This window comes from Suillus clintonianus (assembly GCF_016758775.1).
Source record: "Suillus clintonianus strain FC179 chromosome Unknown DEU56scaffold_121, whole genome shotgun sequence".
NCBI classification, from domain to species: Eukaryota; Fungi; Basidiomycota; class Agaricomycetes; order Boletales; family Suillaceae; genus Suillus; species Suillus clintonianus.
The window spans coordinates 45,609-58,196 of NW_024539345.1; the positions used below are offsets into that span (position 1 = coordinate 45,609).

A 12,588-nucleotide genomic window follows, 5' to 3' on the forward strand; every position below is an offset into this window, starting at 1 on the left:
AAGCGAAGCTTTGCCTGCATAGAAGGAGGTTTCGAACGGTATGCTGCGTCCGAACAGCATGTGTTCGTTGATCATAGACACCGTGGCCCACGCATGCTCGGCGCCTTCTGGGAGCAGTGGCAGTAGCACAAATCTCGTTTTGACAGGGTACCTTGTCTTCGCATCCCGAGGCTCCGCAAACATTTTGGCGGCCAGCTCGTCGTGGGAGTAAGATGATGGAACAGGGTCATTTTCGTGAGTGACGGAAGGCTCAGAGGGAGCATCGTTCGAGTCCCTTGTGTGTTTACTAAAATCGTAGATGCGCAGATACTGCAAGCCTGCCTCATTGCAGGGTGGAAGAATTTCCAGCGCCCTTGTACCATCAGTGCTCACGGTTGTGCAGTAGAAGAATTCCGACATTCAAAGGAGTCCTGGGGTATCGGAAGACAAAACCATATGCGTTCCCTCTGGTCCCCAGTCGGACCAAGGCACTGTGTGTTGGTGTGGCAACTGTGTCACTGCTAGATGGATCTGTCTCCGGATAGTCGACATGGGGATGTATTTGACATGCGAACCGTGTATTCGGAGTGGCCCAGGTGTAAATATAATTTTGAAGCATGGCGTGACGCTGAGACGCTGTGGCTTCATCGGGAACATTAATCTACTCCACACCAGCGGCTTTCAGAGCAAAGCGGTATGCAAGTTGAGGAACAGACTGGATGACATGGCAAAACGATCTGATACCTGAGGGGGAAAAACTTTTCAATAAATATGAATACTGGTTAAAATGAGACCTACACTGTCGCATGCCCCGAGGGTCGTTTCATCTGACACGTTGAGCATCTTAACGAGAATGTCATCAGGGAGATCTTGGAAGGTCGACCCAGGACCCGTCATAGAGCCTGTTATAGGCTCACAGATTGTGAACAACCAGATGTGACGATTAGATGCCTGCGGCCAGATGGAATGCGAAAGATAAGAGCAGAACGCGAGGCATTATCGGTTTAAAGTACTTGCCCAGATCCAATCAACGGGATCTAATTCACAGTCAGAAACGCGTCTCGTCGGACATTATAGCTATAGGGCCACGAGAGTTATGCATGTAGATCTAACTCGTGGCCGCTTGACTCGGCTTGAGACGATTGTGAGGATATAGAACATTCCAAATCCAGCCTGGCTTATTTCTTTTGTTCATCAGCTAAGTATTATAGGAAAGAGATAACCCACACAACAGATCAGATAACATCTCTCTGGGTATCTCCGGGCCTCCGGCATCTTCAGGACCGTGCAAAACAAAACATCATGAAAGCTCTGAGAAACACAGAACAAGTAAGTACGAGGAACACAACAGCGCACACCATGACTATCACCCCGCCCCGGTGATAAAGTACCAGAACCCCACCACAGGCCTTACACTATCCCGCATCCCATTCCTAAACAGCTCCGACTTATCATTCGAGCAGATCTGTGCGCCCACTGCACCCGCAACGATCACCGTGTCAAACAATTCCCCATTATCATCCAGCTTCACATCGAGATGAGCGTACCCGCATGGCACACATTCATCGTCGATCATTGGGTATGGCATCCCGTCGAGCACCAGGAAAGGGCGCCACGAGCCGCGGATGGTGTACACCGCGGCGAATTGAGCTGCACTCAGCGTCCGTGGATCTGCAGGACGAAGCAGCTTCTTCGGCGCGTCTTCCCGCATGCGTTCAGCATTTAGCGGGGGACCCTGCCACATGCCTTGCTCGTTGAACACGCAAAACGCGGTGATCCAGCCTGAGAGGTAGGTCGGCCCGCTCCCGCCTCCCTCGTAGTGCGCGACTTTGGACCAGAAATCAATGTTTTCAGGGCTGGAGGGCGTGTGGAAGGCTGCTACGAATTGAGAGATGATGGGGTGAAGGAGGTGATACCATGCTATCGTTTCTATGCTGTATAGTTTTAGCCGCTCTAGTCGCTCAAGGATGTCCTCCCAGTCATGTCTCTCCCCGAGGAGCGTCACAAGCGGTATCCCGCAACGCAGCACAAACTTGTAGCGGAAATACTCTTTCATCGTCGCCATCATAGACATTGCGTACACTGTCCGGTCTACATCTGTCGTCGTTGAAAATTCAGGCATAATCCAGTGCCTCAGCATCGGATCCGTTACGCGTGTGTGCATAAGCTCCGACATCTGACGCGCCATGAGTGGAAAATCTGCCGTGTGACGATTTCCACCGCCAATGATGATAAGTTCTTCCTGGCCCTCGTGCGCTACGAAATGCGAACGGAGCTGCTCGGCGTTTGCGCTCACGAAGAAGCTGAATTGGGTGAGGATCGCGGTCCAGACGTCATCCGGGCGGAGGATGAGCCCACGATGGTTGTTGTACGCCTCAAGCACGGTATGCACGAATCCGTTGGGCTTTGGCATGACATCACGCAGTGCATCGAGCTCGATGGGGAGGGACGTGCGAAGGAGCTGGAGACAACGCGCGAATTGCTCAGGGGAGATCTTTTCGAGAACGGTAAGGTAAGGGTTTTGGTGAAGAGGGATCTGAAGACGATAGTCTTCTGTAAAAGACTCGGCGGGGTGCGTGGCGGGACAGAATGAAGTCACGCCAGGAGGAAATTGTTGAGTCTGGGAATAGGTCTGGTGCTCGGTATGATTCAACATTGGGAATGAGATGAACATACCGTGGAGAGCGGGGACAGAAACTCAAATGATGCCGCAGAACTAGCCGTAGGGGATATTGGGGAGAACTCATGAGGAGACATGGCGTGTGTGGGGGATGTGGTTGAGATGACTCTGTGATGCCGTTTCTGAAGCCTTGAGGTCGAATGCGACCTGATTGAGCCATCAATACTCTCTGTTGGAGCGAAGCCCGTGAGGATAGCGGATCCAGCTTCTTCCTTGAACTTGCTGCCTGCAGCGAGAGGCAAGCCAATGCTGATCGGAGAAAGTGGTGGTGATTTAGGAGGGGGTGTTGGAGGTCGATCGGTGTCCCTCGATCTCGAGAAGATACGCCCAAGTGATAATTTTCGGACCATAAGCTTGAGCCTGGAAAAGGGGTGTGTTTGCGAACAAAGTCGAGTCGAGAAGGAGTGGGCGTCGAGGAAGGGTGTTGATATCAATTGTGACAGGCACTGCACATCTCGTGCCTATTTCTGAGTACAAAAATGGATCGAATGGACCACGAGATAGAAGTCAAAGATGTTCAGCTGACTTTGAAGGATTAGATTAACAGGGCAGCTGATGCTCGCTATCCCTTTCATGGAATAATCATCGCAACAGGCCTAGGGCATCAATTTTGACCGAATTAGCCCGAAATGCTTTGCAGGATTCAAATCAGTTTATTCGGCTAATAGTCTATAGAAGACTTGAAAGAAGTAAAAACCAGCTGCTGTCGCAGTGACAAGACCAGCTCATGAGGCTCGCATGCGTAGCTGGATAACAGATTCAGCCATGGAGGACGTTCAAGTTATGAATGGTAACGACTCGGAAGAGACGCAACGTGATGTGACACCTGATCATGACTCGTGACAACGTTGCAAAAAACCAACCTTTGGAGTCCGACTCGTCAATCGATTCTATGGGCTCCATACTGATATTACCAGGCTGCAGCCTGTTCTGAATTCTGCCAGATGCAGCCAAACTCGGGCTGCCACCTTCCATACAGAGGCGGCGGACTACCCGATACGAGGCCTAGTGTAAGCGCGAGCAGAGCTTGAATCGACTTCTAGAGCTGATCATGATGAAATTTAAATCACCCACCAGCTTTACCAGGGTAACCAAACCTCATCCACTTTCGAGCCAGTGGACACAGCGGATCGATCATCATTTGTTTCATTGTGAACCGCAGCAAGTCAGGAGCTAGCCAAATTTGATTGGGATCTTGCGTGACAGGAGTATTAATTGCCTTAGGGGTTTCTTGGCGATACTATATAACGGCGACGAAGCGGGGCTCGAGATCTTCTCCTGACTCCTCCAACTGTCCCCCAACTTGCCATCATACAATTGCGCCATTTTATTTAACACTGCACCAGTTACTGCACCATTTGAAGCTGGTTCTCCGATAACAGGTTCTTCTTCATCCCCTCATTCAGTCTCGAGGCACTGTTTTTGACCGTTATCTATTCGCAAGATGAAGTTTAATTCAATCACTGTAATCTTTCTCGCTGCCGCAACCGGACCCGCAGTCGCAGGCCCCATTGGGTACGCTATATGTCAAACAGGTAAGGTCAACCAGCGTGATCATTGCGAGTACTGCTGTCTCAACTCGTTGAGTAGGCTGCAACGGCATCGCTGTGGCCTGTTACGCCGGGGCGGGGTTTACGTTCGGCGTCGCACCGCCTGCTGCCCCTCCCGCAATAATTGCGTGCAATGCAGCCCTTGGGGCGTGTATGGCAGCTTGCGCCGTAGTCGCGCTTGGACCCACTCCCTGAGTGAGTGAGTCCCATCGTGAATGCGGCGACGAGAACGAACATGTCCGAGGCTCAGGGTCTAGTGTAATATTAGTGTATTCTTTTTCATATCGTGCATCGGTCTTGTGTGAGTGAAATCACACATAGTAGTACTGTGTCGGAAATGCGTTCAACCCCTGTATAAGCATCAGTATGGATGCACGCTGACATCCCAATTGTTTCTACTCTTTGAGGGCATGAATGTTTCCTTGTCTAAAAACTGAACGTGGAAAAGATTACAATTTCCGAGACGTGCCAGAGATTTCTTTACCTCGTAACCTCGCCACTAATAGGAAGCGTTTATTTACCGCGACGTCGTTCAACGGCCGAGATCGAATGGTGATGCGATTTTAGATCGATTTGGGTATAAACAAGTTACTGCAGTTCTGATAGATATCTTCTTAGTACAATCCCTGAGGCGGAGCAAACTGGTTGAGTTGTCACATGATTCTTGATTGATATCCACCTCAGCTAGCGTGCGATGAAATATTGTGCCCGGAGTCCATGAAAATTGCATTTCCACTAATGATAAACATAATGAAATAAAAAGCATATAGCGACGTGCGTGGATGTATCTTCCATAAAAATTTAATGATAAACATCATGAATGTAATAAAAGCAGCGTTCAATGTACATGTTGATCGACAGCGCTGTAACTCCCTGCCCTATCTGAAGCTAAAAAAGCGACAAGTTAGTAAGTATAACACTAAAGAAAGAGAAAATAGTACCTCTATCGGACATATGCTAGTTTCGTCACCACATCAAACCGCATCAGGAAAATTACCATCAGGGCTGTCAGGACCGCCTGAGTGCTGCTGCGTGCGCTTGTTGGGGATCTCAGGTTTGCTTGGACCGTTGGAGTCAAGCTGCGTGCGCTTGCCGGGGAACTCAGCTTTAGGACCGTTTGAGTCAAACTCCGTGCGCTTGTCTGGCCCGTCAGGAGTGCTAGGACCGGCGGGAACGCTAGGACCGTTGGAGTCGAGCTCCATGCGCTTGTCTGGCCCGTCAGGTCTGCTAGGACCATTGGAGTCGAGCTCTGCGCGCTTGCCGGGGAACTCAGCTTTAGGACCATTGGAGTCAAGCTCCCCGCGCTTGCCAGGTGAGACGGGATCGTCAGGATCGTTGGGAGAGCTGACGTGGCTGACGTCCCTGGAGTTAGGCGCACTAGGTGTGCCAGGACCGTTAGAGTCAAGCTCCCCGCGCTTGCCAGGCGAGACGGGATCGTCAGGATCATTGGGAGCGCTGGGGTGGCTGACATCCCTGGTGTTAGGCGCACTAGGTGTGCCAGGGCCGTTAGAGTCAAGCTCCCCGCGCTTGCCAGGTGTGACTGGATCGTCGGGATCGTTGGGGTGGCTGACATCCCTGGTGTTAGGCGCACTAGGTGTGCCAGGACCGTTAGAATCAAATTCCCCGCGCTTTCTAGTCGAGACGGGGTCTTCAGGATCGCTGGGATGGCTAACGTCCCTGGTATTAGGCGCACTAGGTGTGCCAGGACCGTTAGAGTCAAGCTCCCCGCGCTTCTCAACCGAGTCAGGAGAGTTGGGCAACTCGGGTGAGTTGGGGGAGGGCGCCTCGGGCGAGTTGAGTGAGTCGGGATTACTTGTGCGGTGGGTGGTGTCCCTAGTGTTGGGCGCACTAGGTGTGCCAGGACCGTTGGAGTCAAGCTCCCCGCGCTTGCTACTCGAATTGGGGTCTGTAGGTGCGGCAGGTGCGTAAATACAGGTGTTGTCAGTCTCCGCGCGCTTGCTACTCGAGGCAGGTACGGTAGGCGGGTAAAAACACTCGTCGTCACGCTTGTCAGCTGAGTGCATGTCGCGTGAGTCGGGCGTGCTGGGAGAGCCGGGAGAGCCGGGAGAACTCTCGTCGGGTGTGCCGGGGAAAGCGGAAGAGCTGACATCCCTGGTATTAGGCGGGTCGGGTGTGCCAGGACCGTTGGAGTCAAGCTCCGCGCGCTTGCTACTCTCATTAGGGTCTGTAGGTGCAGCAGGTAGGGTAAGACCGTTGGAGTCAAGCTCCGCGCGCTTGCTGCTCTCATTAGGGTCTGTAGGTGCGGCAGGTAGGGTAAGACCGTTGGAGTCAAGCTCCGCGCGCCTGCTGCTCTCATTAGGGTCTGTAGGTGCGGCAGGTAGGGTAGGACAGGTGGTTGAGTTTGTGTCGCGCTTGCTACTCTCATTAGGGTCTGTAGGTAGCGTAGGACATGTTGTTGAGTTGGAGTCAAGCTCTTCGCGCTTCCGAGGCAAGTTAGGCGAGTCAGGCTCGTCAGGTGCACTGGGGGGGCTGAAGGACCTAGAGTTAGGCCCTTGAGGTGTGCTGGGACCGTTGGAGTCAAGCTCTGCGCCCTTCTTACGGAAGTTAGGTGAGTTAGGCGAGTCGGGCTCGTCGGGCGCGCTGGGGGGGCTGAAGGACCTAGTGTTAGGCCCATCAGGTGTGGTACTAGTAGGACCATTGGAGTCGAGTTCCCCGCGCTTATCAACTCCATCAGGCGCGTCTAACTCAAAGTTGGGCGGGATAATCGGGATGGGTACCAAGTTGGCAGAGCCAGAGCTGGAAGTCCCGAAGTCCCTAGCGTTACGATAGCCATGGAGGTTTGAGGCAAGCACCTCACGCCTAGCCAACGCTGCATAGCATATCAGTATCAATCCCACTAACTAAAGTGACACAAGAGCGCTTACATCTCATCAACAACTGCGGTGTGGGATATGCCGCAGCGATAACGACAAAGGCCATGAGCGTCGTGAAAGCATGTGAGAGCTGCATGTTGGGATCGAGAGGAGTGACCACAGTGTCGACGTCGGATCCCGTCAAGAGTCGCGGGGGCTTTTATACCTTTCCAAATGTCCCTCCGAAGCAGCTGACGAAAATGGGAGTACATCGAAAACAGTTTGATTGGAAGGAAGACAATATGTGCTCGTTTACCACAAACAAGGACATTATTATCGTAAGAACAGAGATCAGGATATCCCGGGGCCATAACCATGGCTCCGAGCAGTTACAAAGAGTCCCTTGCATGTTAGAATTTCGGGTCCATGTCTGAATGGTATGAACTCCAAGTTGCTTCTCTTGCTGTAACAATTCCTTCTAGGCTCTCATGGAATAAATCAACCCAATCAGATCTCATGGAAGCAGATCAGCAAATAGACTGCAGTGGACGTCTGGTACTTACGAAGAACGAGCGTTATGCCTCGTCATGGCTCGCTTGAAAGGCGCCCCTAGAATCATGTTCGGGTCCATTTGGTGACGTTACTAGTAGCCGGCATGGTATGAACTTCAAGTTTCGTGCAGCGCTCAATGACTGAACAATTCTGCTTCTAGGTCTTTACGGGCTAAATCTCGTCACGAAACGAACAGTTATGAAGAAATCTGGCTAGAACGGAGGTAAGTAGCGCGCATTTGGTAAGGAAGCTGGGGACTTGCCGTCTACCTTCGTGAACTCCCTCGCTCACATTGCCTGAAGCCTGCCAGTGGTCCAGAAATTCTGGGCTGCGGCCCACCTGGACCGAATTACAAAGTGGGTTTGCCTTTGTTGACCTGTTAATGAATACTTGAACCACCAACAACAGGTCAGCTACGAACTCTAATACGGTCAAACACTCCCCCGCTAGTTACCTCATCCCAATCATTGGTTTGAAAAAATAGATGTGACTAAGCTCGAGAAACACTGGCCCGACAATGTTCGTATGATCACAAACTTCGTCTCGCATACATACTGCGGCCGATACGTGTCGTTTCGCATCGTCTCGTCATCTTCAAACTCGGCCCACCGTGTCGCCGGAGGGAAAGAAAGACATGATTGGGTGGAGATGTCAAACAAAAAATCGGATTCGCGAAGCGCTCTCGTTATGTTCGAGCTCGAAGGTGAGCAGCGCTTACCAGTCAACTTCGTTTATGGGACTGAATTTGTAAGGAATCAAGTTCACAGAATAACGCTAGAATTTGTGTTCTGACCTGTTTCCGTTATTTTTTTGAATACACAGTTAGTATATAACGGTGGGGCGCTTGAAGTAATTCTCTTGGCGCCGGACTGCGTTTCATACGACGCGATGATACCTGCAACAGCTCCAGAATGCCACATGTGCGATGCCAAATACAGATATGCGTTGAAGGCATTGGAACGCTCTAGATGTTTGAAGAGGGCCTGCAAGCGACGTGTTTGGTGAGCGCGGCTTTAGCTCAAGTTAATCATGCCAAAACGTTACGAGACCTGATGGGAGTGTTGAGAAGACACAAGTGAGATGATGTTATCAAACTTGCCAAGTCAATTAACAGCTCTCTGCCGGTTGGCCGATCCAAGATGCTCTGATGGGCTGCTGGCACGGTGTGTCAAGGGTTCGCATCACAAAATTCGTGGAACCAAAGTAAACCAACGCCGTAATTTCGCGCGTTCGATGAAGGCAAGCAGACGTTGATTCCAATAATGACGTTTCAGCGGCGTCAAGAAAATAGCGTTATGAAAGGATTCTATCACGGGCTAAAGCGAGTAAGTATCACGTGCAAGTGTGGGGAAGGAGGACCGTTTCGGTACTGTCGGAGTGAATAATCAACTTCGCTTCAGGCCAGCCGAATATCTCCCTCGACCTTTCCATCCGCGTCTGCAATTCGAGTCCGTAGTGCGTCACTCTTGTGGACGCGTCACGGTATCGAAAGTGTTGGCTTGCGTTAATGGCAGTTGGCCCATCTGAATCTGCATCAGTATTACTTCACGACCACCAACAGTCACAATGCGGAATGTCGTTATAACGTGGTCATTGCCAAGATCAATGGCAGAAGTGAGTCACTGCCTGTGGATCCAGATTGTTACGCTTTATCGTACGGGTGTGGTTGAAATTTATCGAAGAAAAGCTCAACTCGCGTTCATGCAACACAGTTTTTGCTGACTCGAATCTCCCTCCCACCCCATTTGCAATGTCCAGATCCGTTTTGACATTGAAACACTGAAGGAAACCTTGACCTTCATGCCGACCTCCCGTTCGATCATGCTTGGCGGTGATGCACAATCATTATAAGTCCGGGTTATTTTGTTCTCTATTCGCGACTAGGCTACGCCCACCGGCGAAGATCATGATCGGCAAGAAGATGTGGCACACGCATCAGATAAACAAGGTTAACGTAGGTTAATGTTTCCCATTTCATACAGTTCTGGTTATCCTCCCGACACTGCTACAAGTCTTCGGATCAGAACACAACTCATCTCCGAGCGGCCGGTCGCAGAAGGTCACGGATCACTACACCCTGCAGAACTCGTCACGTACAAATGCATCCCATTAATCCTCTTCCAGCCTCGGGCACATCCCGCTAACTTGCAGAAGAGCATCCCTTCCACTGGCGCCAACTCGCGATTTCTTCAAATCAGTGAAGCCTGGAGTTGTCGTCCCACAAAAACGGAATCACCTTGTGTATCTTCCTCACTTCCAACTCACAAAATTATTTCTCTCTCGTGATTCGTCAGTCAGCACTGAGCAGGCGCCTATAAGCAATCTTCTGTATTCTTGCCTACTTATATGTACGATACCAATTCTGACAATTGGAAACACGCTCACAACTTCACGTGTCACTTTTGATATCCCCTCGTCTATCTGCCAAATGACACTGTAGTAACACCGCTGATACCAATTGATACACCATCCTTGATTTCTTTCCTGGCGAGTTTCAAAATTTCACGGATAGGCTTGTTGGAGCTTGGCAAGGAGTCTAAGCGAATTGATTCAAGCCAGCGAGGCTCGGCGACATTCCGAAAGCCGATTCGATTAGGCATTGCAGCCTGGTTTCTTTGTGCGGCATGCCCACTGTGCGTGCCAGCGCCAAGTTGCACCCACACACGGTTTTCATCGCCGTGTCCACCGCTCAGCGCTTTTAACCACAGTGTCCCACTCTCTCACCCAGTTTTGAGAAAAAATTACATCGTCGCTTCTGAGCCGTCCGCGTCATCCAACCATAATGTCCAAGAGGGGCCCGCCATACGCTACCCTCCTCTTTGCCTGCTCCTTGTTTATCTCTGTAGAAAGTATACCCCACGGTACGGCCCTGCTCAGAAAACGAGCAGTCCCAGAAATAGGCGGTTCACAAGGAGGTATGTAGTTTCCCCTCGTTCTACTCTTCTCCCGCACATTGCCTGAGTAATGTCTCCAAATATCAATCTCCAACAGGTTTCATCGGGCTCGTCGTCGGTCTAAGTGTGCTCATTCTCATCTGCTGCATCGCAGTCTTCTTTCTCCTCCGCAACTACGAACCCTCCGAACAAGAACGTGCTGCACGCCGTGAGCGCTACCGCAGTCACCGCGACCACCAAGAATACGATTCAACAGCTGCCTCGGCAGGGCTCAGCTCCTTTGGGGACAAGCTCCGCGGGATGTGGGCAGATAGGCGCAGTAGCGGGAGTAGGAGCAGAAGTGGCGGACGACGAGGTGGGCGTGGTTGGATCCAAGCTGGCTCGGGTGACGAATGGGAGACTGATTCAGATCACGGTGAAGGGCGTGGGGCACAGCAGCCCATGCAGCCCTTCTCCAGGCCTTTGCAAGAGGGCCCAGAAATGGACTCACCGCTATCGGATGGGGAGTCATTTACACCGATCCATTATGGGGATCCGTATGCAAAAGGCTCATTGCAGGTGACATCGCCACAGCGGGTGACTTTTGCGCGTTCGCAGTCGCCGCTGTCTCAATCGAGCTCACCTATGTCCCCTGGATCACATCGAGATGCAAGTGTGGATGACGAAGAGGTGCGCCCGCCTGACCACCGTCATTTCTCTACACAATCTTCAACATCAGTGCGGACTTTCGAGGGAGGCACAAAGTTTATTGAGTCGCTCTAGCTTGTGATAGTTTTTCTTATGTTTTGCCTTTGTTCAGACGTGTGTTGTCCTCTTTCATCTTTTGCTCTCATCGCCCACGTATACTCACCACACATATTGTATCATTCGGACGCTCATACGTGCGGTTTTTCTTGCATGCTCTCTTGCAATGTATCTTTAGTGATACTCCTGCTACTCCCCCGCTAAATGCATATTAATCTTGATCTACCACGGACCTTTGGCACCGCACAATCTTGGTTCCAGCTGGAGACATTTTACAGAAAATCATAATGTGGGGTGGGGGTCAGCAATTCACCACCAAGTAACACGTTCATTGGACACCTGACAATCGGCTACAACTACTAGGTTTTTCTTATCTTTCTATCATGTCCCGGTAATTGATCTCGCCCTGTTTTCATAATGCAACGAGTCTCGACTATGACGCGTGACGCATGAGCTGTGTTGAGCTGATTTATCGAGTCGCAGTATTAAACGGCATGGGCAATGCGGAGTAGAATCTCGCCAGCTCTCATGACCAGCTCATTGATCGCGTTATTCCGCAGGTGCATAGAATGTTGTGCTAACGGGCAAGCGCGACAAAAGCATTCGACAAACTACGCGTACAGGTTAAACGTAATGTGACTGACGAAGTGGTAATACCGCCACAACGCCGCATTCAATCTACAGCTAAAGTGTACAAAGTCAGGTATCGAAATGACAGCAGAACACAAAAACTACCTCTTCCGCAGACAAGATTACCCCTCGGGCGTCTCAGTGTACATTGATGCGACATGAGTGGTGAGGTTGGATTCGAGCTCCTCTAATGCGATAGGTGTGTACATGAGCAATCCACCGGGTATAGTATATGGATGACTTACCTCTCTTGTGATCATTGGTGGGTTCATAGCAGAATCCTATCTCGCCAATGGTAGCTGTATCTTCAGTGTCATGGTCAAAGTCACAAGAACGCGTCCCAACGTTTAACGTGGGATAAGCTACAGCAATAGCGACAAATGACACAAGTATGCTGAAAACAAGGGAGAGTTGCATGGTTCAAGGCGTAATTGAGAGGAATGATCAGTGTTAATGTCCAACCTCGTCAAAGTTGCGATGGCTTATATACATTCTTACGGGTCTGCATTGATCAGTAGGATTCGATTAAGAAACACACAGGCCACCTAACTTAGGTCCCCGCGGGGGAAGCTCAAGCCCGGCCAGATTTCGTGGAACCAGGTAGGCAAATGACAGACCATCTGGTACGAAGAAGGATGAGCACTTGCTGCCTTTGTTGCAAGGCATGCCTTCAGTGAAGGGTCAAACATTCCAAAGTTGGAAATCACGAACATCATGTTGACTTTCTCGCTCACACTAAAAGGAAG

General features: G+C 50.8%; 6 protein-coding genes across 6 annotated transcripts; 3 read left to right on the forward strand and 3 right to left on the reverse strand.

The window, feature by feature from the left end:
* Window positions 1–1,345: 1,345 nt before the first annotated feature.
* DEU56DRAFT_917999 (uncharacterized protein) lies at window positions 1,346–3,009 on the reverse strand (the record flags this gene model as incomplete). The annotated part of the gene is made up of 2 exons (XM_041358059.1): window positions 1,346–2,599; window positions 2,656–3,009. The coding sequence occupies 2 exons, from the start codon at window positions 3,007–3,009 to the stop codon at window positions 1,346–1,348; spliced, it is 1,608 nt and encodes a 535-aa protein (XP_041203057.1).
* Window positions 3,010–3,924: 915 nt separating this feature from the next.
* DEU56DRAFT_833198 (uncharacterized protein) lies at window positions 3,925–4,596 on the forward strand. Its single transcript, XM_041354640.1, has one exon. It carries the CDS (start codon window positions 4,104–4,106, stop codon window positions 4,410–4,412), a length of 309 nt encoding a protein of 102 aa, XP_041203058.1. The 5' UTR covers window positions 3,925–4,103; the 3' UTR covers window positions 4,413–4,596.
* Window positions 4,597–5,183: 587 nt separating this feature from the next.
* On the reverse strand, window positions 5,184–7,179 carry DEU56DRAFT_918000 (uncharacterized protein; the record flags this gene model as incomplete). Its single annotated transcript, XM_041358060.1, has 2 exons — window positions 5,184–7,039; window positions 7,095–7,179. 2 exons carry the CDS (start codon window positions 7,177–7,179, stop codon window positions 5,184–5,186), a joined length of 1,941 nt encoding a protein of 646 aa, XP_041203059.1.
* A 430-nt stretch (window positions 7,180–7,609) lies between these two features.
* DEU56DRAFT_760512 (uncharacterized protein) lies at window positions 7,610–9,409 on the forward strand (the record flags this gene model as incomplete). Its single annotated transcript, XM_041350439.1, has 10 exons — window positions 7,610–7,656; window positions 7,735–7,797; window positions 7,877–7,930; window positions 7,983–8,004; window positions 8,025–8,277; window positions 8,401–8,575; window positions 8,678–8,737; window positions 8,975–9,029; window positions 9,113–9,188; window positions 9,360–9,409. The coding sequence occupies 10 exons, from the start codon at window positions 7,610–7,612 to the stop codon at window positions 9,407–9,409; spliced, it is 855 nt and encodes a 284-aa protein (XP_041203060.1).
* Window positions 9,410–10,199: 790 nt separating this feature from the next.
* Window positions 10,200–11,564, forward strand: DEU56DRAFT_833214 (uncharacterized protein). Its single transcript, XM_041354641.1, has 2 exons — window positions 10,200–10,489; window positions 10,566–11,564. The coding sequence occupies exons 1-2, from the start codon at window positions 10,357–10,359 to the stop codon at window positions 11,228–11,230; spliced, it is 798 nt and encodes a 265-aa protein (XP_041203061.1). The 5' UTR covers window positions 10,200–10,356; the 3' UTR covers window positions 11,231–11,564.
* A 400-nt stretch (window positions 11,565–11,964) lies between these two features.
* DEU56DRAFT_918002 (uncharacterized protein) lies at window positions 11,965–12,259 on the reverse strand (the record flags this gene model as incomplete). Its single annotated transcript, XM_041358061.1, has 2 exons — window positions 11,965–12,029; window positions 12,088–12,259. The coding sequence occupies 2 exons, from the start codon at window positions 12,257–12,259 to the stop codon at window positions 11,965–11,967; spliced, it is 237 nt and encodes a 78-aa protein (XP_041203062.1).
* Between the last annotated feature and the right edge of the window lie 329 nt (window positions 12,260–12,588).